Source organism: Lemur catta, chromosome 1 (genome assembly GCF_020740605.2).
Source record: "Lemur catta isolate mLemCat1 chromosome 1, mLemCat1.pri, whole genome shotgun sequence".
Taxonomy (NCBI): domain Eukaryota; kingdom Metazoa; phylum Chordata; class Mammalia; order Primates; family Lemuridae; genus Lemur; species Lemur catta.
The window spans coordinates 70,430,086-70,447,669 of NC_059128.1; the positions used below are offsets into that span (position 1 = coordinate 70,430,086).

General features: G+C 33.2%; 1 protein-coding gene and 1 non-coding gene across 3 annotated transcripts in view; both read right to left on the reverse strand.

Annotated features, from left to right (window-relative positions):
- The window catches only part of AQR (aquarius intron-binding spliceosomal factor), a 98,663-nt gene that overhangs the window by 15,335 nt on the left and 65,744 nt on the right, over window positions 1-17,584 (reverse strand). The window contains exons 25-32 of one of the 2 annotated variants that reach the window (XM_045527812.1): window positions 15,064-15,199; window positions 13,139-13,184; window positions 12,975-13,051; window positions 11,130-11,267; window positions 6,100-6,171; window positions 4,858-5,045; window positions 3,816-3,987; window positions 702-872 (exon numbers count right to left, since the gene is read on the reverse strand). In XM_045527812.1, coding sequence (XP_045383768.1) covers window positions 702-872; window positions 3,816-3,987; window positions 4,858-5,045; window positions 6,100-6,171; window positions 11,130-11,267; window positions 12,975-13,051; window positions 13,139-13,184; window positions 15,064-15,199 — 1,000 coding nt within the window. Of the gene's footprint in view, window positions 1-701; window positions 873-3,815; window positions 3,988-4,857; window positions 5,046-6,099; window positions 6,172-11,129; window positions 11,268-12,974; window positions 13,185-15,063; window positions 15,200-17,584 lie in introns of both variants that reach the window. The other variant, XM_045527806.1, reaches the window with a different exon arrangement.
- LOC123630875 lies at window positions 4,441-4,569 on the reverse strand. The gene has a single exon (XR_006732815.1). It is a non-coding gene; the product is annotated as a small nucleolar RNA SNORA30/SNORA37 family (small nucleolar RNA).

Genomic DNA, 17,584 nt, shown 5'->3' on the forward strand with positions numbered 1-17,584 from the left:
TACCTGATCTGTATCATCTCACTAAAAATGGAGTTTGTCCCCTCTTTCTCACATTTTCCTCTGTTACTTTTAGATGATTTACAAAAAAAGGTCATAGAGCTTTTACACAGCCATGTTCACAACTAAAGTCCTAAATTTATCATTAGTAATATTATATTTGTTTCATTATTTTCTAATTTTATTCAACTCTTTATTAATAGAATCAAGTATCATTTTAATTTGATATGTACCATTTTTTATTACATAAAAAATATTTTTTTAAAATCCTCTAAGGTCTGAATACACTTTACAATCTTTCCTTGTCACCAAGACAGCCTCCTATCAGTATAATAAAAAGCAGTCCAAATTATACTTGTTTGGTATAAACATATTTCTACTGTAACAGTACATAATTATTATATAATTTTTTATCTATTATTTTAGCAACAAAAAGTTTCAGAAACTTTCATTTCTGATTACTATCAAAAAAATCTTTAATGTAGTAGTTGAGATATGAGATAGAAATTCACAGAAAACCAGTAAAATTAGCAGATAGGATTGCCAGAGAATTATTTATAGTTCCTCTTATTTCATTTTCTCAAATATCTTAAAAGGAGATACTAAAGACACAGTGGAACAATATAAATATCTCACAATAAATACAAACCTTTCCATCTTGCCAAAATGATGAATAACAGAACATACTACATTCACAAAATTACCTTATTTGGCCTTCCAATCAATGGATTGTTCCCACATCGTCTATTGATGATGTCACGAATAAGATGCTTTTGGCCATTATATGTTGTCAGAATACTGATCCTATCAGCTGGGTAACCAAGTAAACACATGTACATAAAAAGTGCTACTACATATTCTGCCTCTCCAAGATTCTGTAATGCAAACATAATCAGGTTGAACACTTATTTCCTTTTGTGTCAATTTTACAGAGAAAAATAGCTTATCTAGTATAATTTGTTCACTTAGCACACCACAAGAAGTATAGAGTTAATAACCTGGATAAGTGAACACTATTCACAAAACAGAGGTAACCTTATCTTAGGTTAATACTGATGAATAAAAACTTTAACATTTGTAGTATATTTACAATACATGAACAATCATAAAATAAAAGTTATCAACTTAAAGGCTTAATAATCCTGGGGCCATAACAATCACAATATAGATCAATATTCTACATGGTGTACTGCAACTCTAGTTATGAAAAAAGTTAACATAATGGAACAACATAACTGTCTAAGAAGCCTGTACAAAATCCAGTCTAACTGCACACAACTGGTAGTATTGTAGTTGATGCTCAATTTTTGCACAATGCTTTTCCTTCTTCCTCATGTTTCTTAATTTTTTTGTGTTTTGTTTTTGTTCTCTTACTGATAATTGCCACCTCTACTAGACCACATTAGGTGGGAAGAGGACGTGGACTCAAGTCAGTCTGGCTTACTGCTAAGTTAGAGACTGGCAAAAGACTGGTGGGAAGGAGCTTAAGACTAAGGCATAATTGAACATAAAAGTGAGGAATCATTGGCCTAGGCCCGGTAGGAAAAAGAATATCACAACGAAAGTGAGGAATCATATACAAAGATAAATTCAAAGTGCTAGATGAAAGAAAAAAGTAAAGTGAGACTATAAATAAAACACAAAAATCAAAAAACAAAAAATATGAAGCTGGATTGCATGCAAACGCAATAGAAAAATTACTGGAAGACCTTATGATGTATCATTTATATTCTGGTTCTCTGTGATACACAGCCTGAGTTAACTCTTTCATTTAAATTTTCTAGTTCTTCAGAAGATTGGAGGGAAAAGAAGCCTCATGACTATGTAAATCTTTTCATTTTCTATACTGGTAGCAAACTATATTTATCTAAGCATCAACTCTAATATAGATAAAAGAATGAACTGGAAATTGTGGAAATGGCCATAATAAAAACTAGGGCTAAAATTCAGTTTTCAACAGGTATATTTTTGGCAAGACTGATACAATAAACCCTCAACAAATAAAACCCATTTCTCTATTCCTGTAAAAAATGAATATTCCCCAATTTGGCACATTGGCCAAAGGTCACACATAAAGCATTAACAATAAAACAATGTGAGTTATATTGTCACAAACACTTTAGAACTCATTCCAAATAAGTCAAGTCCCCTTGAAATTAGTGACCTTTATTCATTCATTCATCCATCCATCCATCCATCCATCCTCCCCCTCTCAGACACTAAATCTTTACATGTTATCACTTAAATGTACAGTACTCTTATTTTGGGGGATGTTTTCAACTCTTCAGAAATATATTTAAAAGTGGCACATCATCATCTGAAAATTCATTTCTTGAAATATTGAAAACTTATCCAGAGTTAGGCTTAATGATAAGAAAACAGATAACCAATCTGCATAATAATGTTTCAGATCAGTACTATGGTACAGCTCAGGTAGTGAAATTACTCAAAAGAGAAATCCCAGAAACCATAATGTAATGAAAACATCAGTAGAATACTGATAGAATACTTAAGTCACTTTCTAAAGTGGCTATTAGGAAATACATCACTTATTCAAATTAGGTGCTAATAATTTTAAAGTTATAATTTAAAGGTCACATCTGTTCTCAGGCAATGAGTACAGCTACAAACAGAGTAACTTGATTTAATATAACCAAATACTTGGAAGGAAAATAAGATCTTCAGGATCTACACATATACATTGAAGCCAGTGATACAGGATGTTTTTTCATGAATAATTCCAGATTTCTAATTTAGTTAATAAAATATATTAGACATTTTGCTGTAAAGAAAAGGGGAAAAATTTTTAAATAACCCTAAATGCTACCACTCAAAGAATGCTATCTTTTGATGTTTGTGCTGCCAGATCTTTTTATATAGATTATCTGTACATATTTCTATATTCATGTTTTGCTGTTCCCTGTTAAAAATAAAATGAGACCCTACAGATATACTTTGCCACCTACTTTTTTAAATTTAATATAGCATAAACATTTTTCCTGTTAGGAAACACTTATAATGTTATCCTTCTTAGTAGCTATTCAGTATTTCTCTTATATGGAATAGCTAATAATATAATTGATCCCTACTGATAGATATTTAGGTTGTTTCTCATTTTAAAAATAATTTGCAGTCATGAACATTTAAGCATATATGTTTTTGCAAACTCGCCCAATTTTATTTTTTTAAGATAAAATCCTAGAAGTGAGAACACTGCTTTTGATACATACTAACAATTTGCCCCCTAGATTATTTTCCTACTAACATTGTATGAATACAGAATTTCCCCAAACCTACCATAACACTAAGTATTTTCAAAGAGGTGAAAATATGATCCAGTAATTTATACTTGTTATAAATCTTTTTGTGTGTGTGAACTGCATATTCTTATCCTTATTGCATTTTTGTGTTGGGGTATTGATTTTTCTAAAAAGTAATTTATAGGAGTTCTACATATATATATTCAGAATTGAACTTATTGTTTGTTAAGTATTGAAAATAAATTTTCTCTCAAATCAATCAATATTTTTCTTTATGATTTCTACTTTGGTAACAAATTTAGGAAGACCTTTCTCATCTCAACACTATATATTCATCAATATTTTCTTCTAGTAGTTTCTAGTATGTTTACAGTAAGTTCCTTTTCTTTAGTGTATGTATCTTCAATCCATCTGAAATTGATTTTTGTGTGTGTGTTGTGTATAAGTTGGGGTTCTAACTTTCCTTTTTTTCAAGGCTTAGAGAAATGGTTCAATATCATTAATTTAGGTATTACTTCAGTCAGACAAATGCAAAATAAACTTTATGTTTTCTCTTACCTGATAAAAGTAAGGATTAGGTTCAGACTCTCCTACTCCCTGAAAATCTTCAACATTGATGAGCTGGAAGTCATACAGCAAGCCAGCATTTGCTGTACTAAACTCTGGCAAGAGCTGCACGTGGGGCAAGTTTCCTAGATTCTTGTATCGCCAGTTGTAGAGATTGCACAAACTTTCCAAAGACAAATCCCCCCCAAACAGGAAATATTAGTGATGTGAAATCCTTTTTAATATACATCAGGAGGTTTCTAAGGAACTGTGCCTCCTTTTAACTTTCATGTTACTCATTTTTGTTCACATTTTAAGCCATAATGCTTTTTCAACCTTACCCTCCCTACTTCAATTAACCAACAGTCAGAAGACCGAGACATTATAAAAATGATAGCTCTACTATGCTTTCCGAGTAAATGCTATCTTTAATTCCTTAAATTAAAAAATTATTAGAAGACTGTAAATTGAAAACAATTTAGGAGTAACTATGAGATGGGGCCCGTACCCTATATTCTTTTTTTTTTTTTAATCTTTTCTTTTTTCTGTATGGCAAAAGATAACAAGGGAGAAAGAGAAACTAAGGTTAGAGTAACAGGAGAAAGGCAGAAAGTTGAGTAAGATGTCACAGAATGGTCTCTGTACCACTGAGTGACAGTTGCCACTGGTACAGTCCCAGGGCAAGGATGCAATCAAGGGTTTTCTCTCAGTACCAGCTACCAAATCCTGGCCCCGCTACCTTGGGGAGGATCTGTGAAAGTACCAGTATATTAACTATATCTTTTGGGGACATGAAGAAAGGGGAAAGGACAATGAAGAGAAGTCTTTTGATTATAAGTCACTTAAATTAACCTCAATGACTAAAATGAAGGAAATTATTTATTTGGTCAATTTATATCTCATGCAGAAAGCAATAAAGGTACTTTCAGATTTATAGATGGCAAGTTCCAGGACAGCAGGGAATGCTAAAGTCTACATATAAGATGTTTAAAAATACTTTGATCATGGAACTAATGTTCTTAAATAGGAGTGATTTTCTTTCTGTCTCCTTTACCTTGCTCTCGCTCTCCCTTGAGCATCAAGATCCACAGTAGGAACTCCAACACGGACAAAGCGAGTGAAGAGAGACTGCTCCATGTTTGAGTACTTCTGAAAGGCCATGTTCTTAATGACTGGAGGTAACTGGTGATGATCACCAATCATAATCCATCGTTTCAGTCGGCTAAATCCATCCTGAGGATTCTAGAAATGAAAAGTGAGGAAATGGCAAAATACTGTAATCAATATATTATACTGTTAGTCTCTAACTTACTATACAAAAGACTCACTCTTCATCAAATGGCCTCCTTAACTTACAGATTCTCAATCTTTACCACTTCCACACAGAAGAGTCTGCCAAATTTATAAAACAACTCATGCATCAAGCATGGATTTCACTGCTCTTGGTTGATAGTGGATGAGGGAGGGTGAAGGGATTGGGAAGTCGAGCATGGAATTACTCTACTCTAACAGGTAGAGTAATCCAAAGACATCTGGAAGGCTGAGGTCAGCATTAGGCAAACAGTACACAGAAGGAAACAGAAGCCCAAGAAGAGAAATAGAAAAATGCAAAGTAAACACCTTGTTTCACAATTATGCTGAGGACCAGTTCTGAACCCAAGGCAGTAAAAATTGTACCTTCTTTAATTTCCTACACTACTCTTGAATTTCCTATTCTATGTGACTCCTTGTTCCTTAAACTATATCTTGATAAAACACATTCCAAGTTGCAAATAATTTGGTTTATAAAAACAACTTTTGGAACTCAATTTATCTGTATATTAGAGCAGTCTTTATTCTTAAATTGGGAATTCCATTTTGTTTTTAATGCTTCAATAGTAAAGAATATTGTACAGTAAGAAACATTCTTAAATATCACCATTTAGCTAAAAACTTAGGCATAAAGAAAAGCAATGTACTCAGTGAACATAAAAAACAATTCTAGAAACAATTATAACAAAAGAAATGAAGAAACAGCTTATCTTTCCTCCAAACTGCATAACAATGTCATTTTATTGGTTAAAATGACTAAGTCTTTTCAAAACTACTTTATGGAAATAAACTATGAAGTTTTAAATAGTACTCCTAGAAACAATAAGTGAATAGATGAAAGGAAGTTTACAGGCTTAAAACAGAATACCAAACATAATGAAGTTAAGGAAAATATATAACTGTGGCAAATAGCAACCCCAAACGGTATAGCTTTCCCCCCAAATTCTTAAAACTCTATTTTTTTGTCTAGATTTTAATTTCTTACCTGTAGAAGAAGAGGTATAAAAGTTTCTATCTCCAGAATCTGAGCAGCCTCTTCCATTAAAATGTTGTCATACTGAGAAAAAGCAGGTTTTCAAAAACACAGCTTAAAAGCCAAACGACTACCACTACAACCACAACAACCATCCCCCAAACCCCCAAATAATTTCATATAAAAATAACAACATACAAATTGTTCAAACAGGAAGTTCATGATCTCATTTATCATTAAATGGATCTCCTATTCAAGTCTTTAATCCTCAGGAAAGCCCTCTGAATATACTACTCTACATTGAGGTGATCTCATGTATCATTTCTTGGATTGTAATAACGATTTAGTTCTTTAAATTAAGTAACAGCAACAATCAATTTATAATTATACATGAGGTCATTCCCATTGGTACTTTTACACTGGGTAGTATTTGGGGGTAATTTTTTTTCCTTATGGATCCTACCCATCACATCAGTCCACTTCTGTCTCACCCCTGGGCGTTCAATCCATCACCAAAACATGTCAAGTTTACCTTCAAAACTCTCTCAAGTCTACTCACTTTTCTCTATTTCTACCAGCACTACCACTTACCCCTCTAAAAGTCCAAGCCACCACTAAGACTACTGCCAGCAGTCTCCCTAGTAGTTCCTCCTTTTCCTGTCTTGATAACTCTAAGCCACAGATACAACAGTCATAGGGATCATGTCACCTGCTGGTTTCAAACCCTTCACTGGTATCCCATTGTCTTAGGGGAAAAAAAATCCCTTAACATGGCCTGTAGGGATGTTATTAACAAGGGTTTATATTCCAATTTGGTCCCTGACTTTCCTACTTTATCTGTCACTTTTTTCCTTTTGTAATTCTATCTTCATAATTACTTAATGCCTGTACCCTGTCCCCAGCCCAGTAACGTTAGGTACTACACAATGAAAAATGAAGTCTTTCTCAAACATAAAGGAATTTCATTCTTTCCTTGATAATTACTGCTCTTCTATCTGCCCAGTTCTCTTCTAGATCTGTTTTCAACATGCTTTATCCTTTCTTTTCACTTCTAATTCTGATTGCTACTTAGTATAATATTCTATTTCTTGTTTTATTGGTACAGTATCTTTTTCATGAATCTCACCAAGTGCACATTAAAGTTCCTTTGTTTTTTGTTTTTAAAGTTTTCTCCCCTTATTTTATTTTCTAGAGAAGCAGAGGGTAGGAGGAGCATATTTACTTTAAATGTTTAACTCTCCTCTTTTAAACTAATTGTTTATATATCCTGTAATTTCTCCCATCCAAGTACTAATCAGGCCCAACCCTGCTTAGCTTCTGAGATCAGACAAAATCGGGCACGTTGAGGGCGGTATGGCCGTAGACTATATCCTATAATTTCTATGCTACCTGTGTTTACCAAAAGATGCTTGTCCAGGACTGGTAGCTGGGCTGGATTCCACGGGACATTAACTACACTGTTTGGTATTGAAACTATCTGAAGGTTAGGCATGTGGTTGGGTCTCTGCTCTAGCTCTATATGATGTTCAATTTCTCTCTTACAATGATTAGGTCATTTTAGTGGGAGCTAAAGAGAAGGAGGAGTTCAAAGAGCCATATTTTCTAAGAAGTCCCTATATGGACTCAGGATAATGGATACTACATGCAAAACACAGTAGGAGCAGCTCAAAAGAAGACAGCTTAAAGGGTATGCTTTCTGAAAAACAACTCTGAAAATCCAATGCAATTTAACTTATAAAAATGCATTTATAGATTTTGCTTTTTAAAAAGGAGATTTTAATTCCAAAGCAAAATTATCAGCACTTTAGCTAGTTCTTCCAAGTACTGCATTGCTAGATCATTCATTCTTTTAACCCTTACTAATCCCTACTAAGATGCTAAATGCTGAGTTGGCACTTGATGCTTCATGCTAGGGACCAGGCTAGGAGCTGGTTCACTGTAAACTTTTAGAGATTCCTAAATTCTGTACCCTCTGTTACCACACCTCTATGATTCTTTAGTGGAATATAGCTACTGGGATAAGGTCAAGGTGGTTTAAGAGGAAGAGCACAACAGACTTTGGATTTTTAGAAAACAATGTTTTAATCCTAGTTCTATAACTGACTATCTGTGATTCTATCATCTCTCTTGAGTCATACTTTCTCAGCTATGAAATGGAGATGATATCGTATATGAAAATCTAGTTGCAAAGAAAAGAAATAAATTATTATAAAGAGCCTAGGGTACACAGGACTTGGTACACAGGTGATATCAACAAAGGATACCTATTAATGTTGTTTGGATTATTATTCTAATACATTTCTTTCTATAATTTCTACAACTCAAAATGGGCTTAAGATGATTAAAATCATATTTTCAATCCTGGAAAACAGATATGCAAATCAGAACTAATATTTAACTTTGTGTTAGAAATAAACTGGAATTTAACAACACAGAAATTCAAACAAAAGTGACAGACTTCTGCTAAAAGGTGATGAACTGAACACATAATGATTGCTACTACCTCTGGGAACGCCCTAAAATAACACTGGACATGATATAGGATTGGTTTAAAAAAGCAGTAAGACTTCCCCACTTCAGGGAACCAAATAAATGAATGTTCCTCTTCTCTCACTCCCCATAGAGGACAGAGTGTCTGGAGAGGATTTGGGGACTTGGAAGAAACAGGCAGAGTTAAGATGGTGGGATCAGAAGGGAGTACCTTACAGAAAATGGCAATTATGTCTATATACATGGGAGCCAGGAAATAAGAGTCAAAACAGATCTCACTTCCTCCTCTGCTTCCCCAAGACATACCACTGTGAAATTTCAGAACTCTAGGGACAAAGAGAGGATTGTAAAACTTCCCGAAAGAAGAAAAAAGTGAAATAAAACATAAAAAATCAGAATGGCTTTGGGCTTCTCAATAGCCACACTGGAAGCTAGAGAAAAGCGGAACAATTCCTCAAAATTCTGAAGGAAAATTATTTCCAATCCAGAAATCTATACTTAGCCATGCTGATCAAATGTGAGGGTTAACCAAAGATGTTCTTTAGACATGGAAAGTCTTAAATATATTACTTCCTATCCATCCTTTCACATGAAAGACACTGGAAGAGGTGCTCCACTAAAGTAAAGAAGAGAAAGACATGCGATGCAGGAAACAGAATCTGACTTATGAAAAAGGCAAAGGCTCAGAATGGATGCAATCTGAACTGAAATATTTAATAGGTCAGGAGAATCCAGGAGAGAGGTATCCAAGAACATGTATGTGATGTCTTCAAATGTACCAAGAAGAGATTTCAAACTAAGGAGAGTTTTGGCTTGAACTGGTGGTAAAACAGAAAACTAAGCAAACAAAAACAACAATAAAAATATGACAGTAATTCCACAGAAAACAAAAAATTATACATGAAAGGAAAAGTAACCACTGTATACATCCCTGCTTGAATGTGAAAGTGCTTACATGCTAATAATAATGTAAACAACCAATACTGATGCAATCCAAAATTATGATATAACTACATTGGGAGTATTAAGGAAGGCAAAGTATACACATGCAGGTGCATGTGCATGTGCATGTGTGTTTGTGTGCGTCCTTGAAAATGGCAGAGTCATTGCCTAAAAGACAATGCCTAAAATGGAAATTTAACATTCGTTACTGGTATAGAGGAAAAGGACAGAAGAAATACTAGAAAAGTTGAAGGACTGGATAACTGGGGAAGATCAGGGGAATAGAGACTGTCCTTTTGTATGTTAAGTAGATCTAGAAGGTTTTTAAAACTCTTAAGTTTGATAAAAATAAAACTTTAAAATCAAAAATACAAAAAAACCTATCAGCACTCATGCTAACTACCTTGGTATATAGCATGATTTCAGTATAGAAAATTATTAATGAAAATTTGATAAGCCTCAAGCAATATTTTTTAGAATACATGTGAAAAGCTACATAAAAGCAAAAATGCTAATTATGACTGTATTTCCCCTTGTTATTAGACTGATATAATTTAGTATCGAATTCAAAGTATGTTTTATATGTTAGTCCCAAGAACAAAATATTTAGGTGAAAAATTCTCACAATAATTTGCAAAAGGGTAAGTTCACACCACTTGGGTAAATTCACACTACCTTTTAATAAATTATCATACTTATCTTACCTTGCAGCTGAGGAACCTTTCATCCAAGATAACAACAATTCTATCACCTTGAATTTATTTAGCACCTTTCTGTGAGCTCATAACATTTTCAAATTATCAGTTACTTTCAACAACAAATGAAACTGCTAATTTTGAATTCAAGCCAGTACACAAACCTCATTTTAAACAACAGATAAACCAGTTGCAGAGGAGTTAAGTAATTTGTATTAAAATCAGAGTTTAGGTAAGTATCAATAGCAAAGTCACAAATGGTTTGCAAATTCAAACTTACTGCTCAATAATTACATTCCACTGCAAATGAGTCAAAGGCTAAGGGGCTATCATGCTTTCCCTCTGTATTTATCATATGATGAAGTCATTTTAATATCTCATTTTACAGTCTAAATAATAGTATTCCATAGCCTCATATGGAAGGCTTTTCATTTACTGAATGAACGAATAACTGGGACTGGTTGTATGACTAATATATAAACAATGCAAGCATACAGACGTCTGATAGGTGAAAACCATTGTGAAATGCTATTTTTATAGCTTTTAGTTCTGTTTGGGTATTTTTAAATATGTGATACTTAGTATACATAAAACCTTAATAAGTATGAGAATTTGGTCAGACAACTAAATTTATGATGGTAATAATGTTACTTAACGGACGTGTTACCAATAACTAGATTTAGAAAGATTAGATTTAGAGTTCACTAATCACATAAACATGTGATATTACCAACCACTTTTAAGAGAGATATTTTTAAATGATTATAAATGAGAGCTTCAATAAGAAGTGAGTCAATCTCCAAGGGAAACGGCCTAAGTAATCTTAAAAAAAAAAAAAAAAAAAGTAAGGAAGGGAAACAAAAAACTAACAGCCGAATACATAATGCATTAAGGAACTAAAATATAAATCTTTACCTTGAAACCTAACTTGACCAAATCATGTCGTTTTAAGGCAGCATGAGTACAGGTCATGGCAATAATTTTGGCTTCTTTCACCAAAAGGTATTTAGATCTGTCCAGTCCACTGCGAAGCAGTTCAGAGGCTCTGAATTCCTATAGGAATAAGGAGCAGTGAAAAATTATTTTATGAAAACAAACATAGTTTATGCATATAACCATACAATCCAGTTAATCAGACTTAATTCCTAAGAAATTAATAAATATATATCATAAACTAAGCCTAATGAATCATAATTCTATTCATTATTGTTCAAATAATAGTTGATATAAAGTTACAATTTAGACTGGATTTTACATAAGGTAAAATACTTACAATATAAACAAAGATATGAATAAAATCTCAATCACCACTATACCTGTATTACTCAAGGTTTCTCCGGGAAAGCAGAAACTGTTAAGTATTCATATCAAAGGGAACTGAAGAAAGGAACTGGTTACACAGGTGATAGAGGAGCTAAAAAGCCAACCAGGGAATGGTGAAGTAACCCAGAGATTAGTGAGGTAGGCAGTCACTACTGTTCTAGGCTAGAAGGATAAATGGAGGGAGTGGTGCTTTAGAGCCGAGGGACACAAAACAAGCTGGAACCACAACTGGCCAGTCCAGCAGATACTGGAGTCATGGAAGAGATGAAACCCAAGGCAGAGGGAACTGGTGGAGAAATACCCTGCATTCTCCCCTTCAACTTCTCCCAAATCCGTCATTGGCTAAACTCAGCCAGAAGTCAGCTGACATAGGAGGCTGGGAAATTAAACCTGCAAGCATCAGCCTGAACGTCAACCATGGCAGAGGATCCTCCACAGAGCAGAATAGGGGATGGGCGATAGATGGATGTGAGGGGCAAATAGGCCCAAGCAGAGTATCCAGTATCAAGTTTTATCAAATCCAAACATTATCCATACTTACTTTAAACCTTTTTAACATTTTTATTTTGTTTTTTAAATAACTAAACCAGTAGAGATACAAGTAAGGTATTTTGTATATCCTTCTCCCCACCCCCTCCCAAGGCAGCTACTATTATAAATTAAGTAAATTTTTATCCTTTTACTTTGTGTTTTTTACTATATATAATTATAAACATAATACTGTTTTGCAGGTTTTAGAATTTTGTTATTGTCAGACTTTATATTTATTATTCTGTACCTACCATCCACCCAGATACTGTTCTAGGAAGTGGGGATATAATCATATCTAAAAGATACAAAGACAAAAGAGACAAAGTCCCTGTGCTTTTTAACTGGAGTAATCTTAAACCTTCTTACTGAGGAATCTGCACTGAATGTGATCCTTTTATAGGACTGCTGTAGTTTTTCAATTATGTTTGCTATAAGATAGCAGACAAAAACTAGGAGACATCTCAGGGGGCCCCTGGGTTCCAGACACAGTCTCTATTTCCCTTATGTAGCTATGACTCTTATTTGACTTTAATAATCAGTATCAATCATCCTGGCTAGCGCAGCAACCTCACCTTTTGCTTACTGATCAATAGGCATGAGGAACTTAGAATGGCCATGTGGCAGTCTCAAAGTCCAATGCAAAGACCCATTTTTGAATTTCCTGGTGGAAACATTCCTTTCTTAAATACTAAGACCTTTACATCAGAAAAGCCAGAAAGATCCAATTCATACCTTAATTTATACTTATTTCTTGAATTAAAACTATTAATATAAATGTTTTCAGTAATCTTACTTAAAAGTAACAATCTAATTTAAAATTTGAAAATTCCATAATTACTTCTAAAAAAACCACAAACTAAACTAAAAACCATTAAAAAAAGGTTCAAAACACTTGAGAATCTTTACCTCAAGCTGAGTAAAGATTTTCTTAATATGCCTGAAACATCCTTCAGCAATTTCCATGTCTTCTTCATAAGATCTGCCTTTAAAAATGGGTTGAGGGGCATTTGCAAAGTATTCATGGAAAGGGAAGAAAGTGGAGACTTCCGTAACATCTGGCAATGTACTACCTTTATTTTTCACTTTGCTGATATACTCTTCCCAACGAGACATTACCTGTAGGAAAAAGGACTCAAGGTTAACTTTGCCAGCTAATCATTATGTTTGAAATGGTAAAATAAAAAAGAAATCTAATAAAAATAAGATTTGGTAGGTGAAAAAAAAAAAAGGAAAAGAAATCTTTTTTTGGGTCAAAGATTGCTTTGACCAAAATATAACTACTCCTCATCCAAGTCACTGACAAATTGTTCTTTAATAAAAATAACTTTGTGATCAAAGAAAAATGGCTCTTTAATAACAGATGTAGAAACTGGAAATAATCTCAAAGTCATTCCAAGAGACTCTGCCTCAGATATTTGAGATTTTCCATGCATATTCAAGATAGTTTATTAACAATGCTTTCTTTAAAAAGCAAAGAAAAGAAAGCTCTCCGGACAAAGAAATTTCTCATATTTTTTCATTATTTCAGTTTCTCTCTATATGGTAAGTTCAGCTTTAGCAGCTTTTTAATCAATTTGGCCCCTGTCAACCCTTCTCCCAGACCTTTATAATTTTTCCAATTCTCTTTAGAACATTTATAAAGAACTTCTAGTTAAGTAATATTTGAAAGCGCACCCTATGACTTTTGTGATATAGCTCAAAAATGTCTTTGTACGATGCTGGCTATGCCTCTACCAGCTAGTTCTTACTTACCATCAATTTCTGTAATTCTCTCAAATCTTTTCTATTATAATCTCAGTGTTTCCCAAAGAATAGTCCTTAGGCAGGGTATCTGAGGAACTACATTTTTGTCAACTCCTTGATCCCTCCCTATCGAACAGGGATGGATCAGGGAACAGGGCTGGGGAATTTGACCTTGTGAAAAACTTTCCCAATGTGATTCTTATATTTATTGTTGAAAAATGCTGATCTACACTGTGAAGACTCCAGTTAATTTTTCCCAAATTTATTATGTAAGCCTACACAATTTATAGATTATTTCTCCTACTTTTAGAAGTAGTTTTCATGAAGAGCCAAGTGATTTTTGTGTCGAATATGCATTTTAAACATGATGTTTACTCCATTATTCACAGTTCTAAACAGTCTGAATCTAATGTAGAACTACATTGTAAAATGATGCATGTCTTCCCTGCTTTACAAGAAACCATAATATCTGCTCATTTTGAATGGACTCACCTGGTTTGTGTATCCATTTATAAAGAGCATAAGCCCATTCTTTCACATACATTTAAAAATTTCAATCTTATGATTTATATCTAAAATACATAACTGGCATTAGAACAAAGTCATACAAAAATCTTTATTTTTTGATTATATCTTCATCCATATAAAATTATTAATAATCCAACTTACTATTAAAGTTTGTTTTTATTCACTTTATTTCATCTTTTATTTCTCATTGGTTTTCACACCTAAAAAAATTAACCCTAACAAAAGTGAAAGCACTCCTTTAAATTGAAGTCAAAAGAATTTTTAACTTAAAGTCCCACTGTGAAATTAGTTCTAAGACATGTTATTTCTGCAAATTTGAAAGAAGAATGTTTTCCTTCATTATTTAATTAATGTACATAATAAAAGTTAATTACTGTATTTTGTTACCACTGGGTGGCTAGAATATTTACTTACATTTCTATAGTACTCATAAAAAGAGAGACTGGAAACTTTGTCAACAGAAAGAACAGAAAAAATTTAAAAAGTAGCAACATTGGCCTATCACTGAATGAGTCATCAAGCAAAGTTATTTAGCAAAGAAAACTAAAGATAACAGAAAATACAAACTCTTAACAGTTATAAATATAGCTTTGGCAATACCACTTATTTTAATCTACTCAACAAAAAAAATAAGCTTTCAAGAAGAATCACAAGAACCCAACCAAGTTTCCAGCTGGGAATGATATTATAATAAAGTATGATTTAACAGCCTTTAATATCTTACCTGGTATAAGAAGAAATAGCCTGCAGTTTCACAAGTATATGAGGCATCTCCTGGAACCCCTAGACTCTTTTGCAATCGTTTGACTTCTTCTAAAAGTTCTATTCTTCGAGCCAGGACATAATTAACTCTTCCATACCTAGAAATTTCAATTAGACAAAAAGGCAAAACTGTGTAATGAAGAGACTTTGAAGGAAACTATCAGGAAAATTCAAGAAAATCATAATAGAAAATATAAATGTCCAAAGAGGAAAAAAAAAAAACAGTAGAAAACACAGTTTATATTTCACTGGAAGTCATAGTTCTTGGGTTACTTTACACCAAAGCTATTTGAAGTGTACCCTATGGACCAGTGCTAATCTGCAAATGTGTTACTGGTCTGTGAGGAGAGAAAACCAACTATGTCAGTGAACACACCATTTAATTCGGCTATCATTTTTTTTATTACAAGACTTTCATGAAGAAGGACATAGTACAGTGAATTCTGATGCTAGTTCATCTCATCACAGACCAAGAACATATAGCTTACAGATTGGCTGATTTATATAGCACTATTTTACACTACTGGCACCCAAACCTAGCCGGTTCATAAATATATGCTCAATGAGTAAGAAAATTGAAGTGTGGAGAATGCCTTGTCCAAAAATACATAGTTAGTTAGGAAAGAAAGTGGTAGAACCAGAATGAGATGCCAAAGTCTATACACACTCTTTCCACAATAACAAAGTGCATCTTATAACCCTTTAAAGCTTAAAACAAGACTAAACTGGTTTAATCACTGTTGTTCACATGCTTAAAGATTTGACAAGGCAGTAAATCTTGCTCCTAGATGTTTCATGCTTCAGAGATCCACCTTTGAGGCAGCAAGAAATGATCAAGAGTAAAAAAGAAACATAAGACACAGTGTGTTTTGAAGAATTTTTCAACTTGGATATAAACATTGTAGCAGGTAACATTTTTCATCTTGTTTATCTATAATCTAAAATTTTATCTACAATGAACACTTGCTGATGAGAAAAAAATTAAGAGTGCTTAAAAAGACTTTGCAATAAAATGCCAAAATTTTTGTGACATAACGCTAAATTTAAAAAGCAATGTACACTACAATAGAACTCTATGTACCATCTGTTAGTACATTATACTTAAAAAATAAAGTTTATTATTTTTAAAAAGGAATATATAAAACTACAAATAATAGCCTGATTAAAGAAAAAGACTAACAAAAAGTTTGGGAGTAGTGGAATTATGGATGATCCCTCCCTCTCTATGATTTCACTAGGTGCTGAAATTTTTTCTTTACAGGGAGTTATGTTACTTTTATTGTGAAACAATAGTCGTCATTTTTCTTTTTAATTATGACAGAGGGAAATGAAAGAATATGCCCATCGAATGAATATACACATACTAATAATACCAAAGGCTTGGCTTGTGTATCAGAAAGCAAAAAGTTTTTTTTTTTTTTTTCCCAGAAATTTGGTGGTACATGAAATCATTTTAAAAATTCTACTTCTGGCCTGGGTGTGGTGACTCATGCCTATAACCCTAGCACTTTGGGAGGCTGAGGCAGGAGGATTGCTTGATCCCAGGAGTTCAAGAAGACCAGCCTGGGCAATATAGTGAGACCTCATTTCTACAAAAAATAAAAAAAATTAGGCAAGTGTGGTGGTGCATGCCTATAGTCCTAGCTACATGGGAGGCTGAGGCAGGAGGATAGCTTGAGCCTAGGAGTTCAAGGTTGTAGTGGGCTATGATTATGCCACCGCCCTCCAGTGTAGGTAACAGAGCAAGACTCTATCTCTAAAACAAAAAAAAATTCTACTTGTGTTCTATTATAATATTCTTTAAATACTATAAATTCTACTGTAATATAATTTTAATTACAGTATTAAGTATTCCATTATCACATTTATAATCACTGAATTCCAAATTATTAGATTTTAGAATTTACCCCATCTTTGTAAGGTAGATTTAACATGAGGAAATATATGAAGAATTCAGAAGAATCACTGGCTGATCTAAAATTAAGAATCTAGAGCCCCAAATAACTATGGCATGTTGTACTTCGCCCTCTGCAGCATAATGACTTTTTTAGAAGCTAAGTGCTTGGTGAGCTCTATAATACAATAACTCAAAATAGATGCAACATAATAATTTAAAACTCGTTTAATGTCTATGATCAATTTAGTCAAAAGTCATGTTTAATAGCCAAAGGCTGCATTAAATATGTCTAGCTGCTAATTATGCTTATTGTCTGAAATTAGGCTTTAAAAATGGATTTAAATATAAATAAAATGATTATAAAGCAACTTTGAAAAAAAAATTAAAATACTAATGGCCAAAGAAATTTGATTTGTAAAATTTTGGTCAATTAACAATATGTAATATGAAACATAAAGTCCAGCTAAACTGGCAATAAGGATCAGGAATTACAATTCCAAAGCTTATACTATCATTAATTATTAATTTGCATTTCACTAAATAAACCTCTTAATTGGTACCCAAAATATATGTAAATTAAATGTCT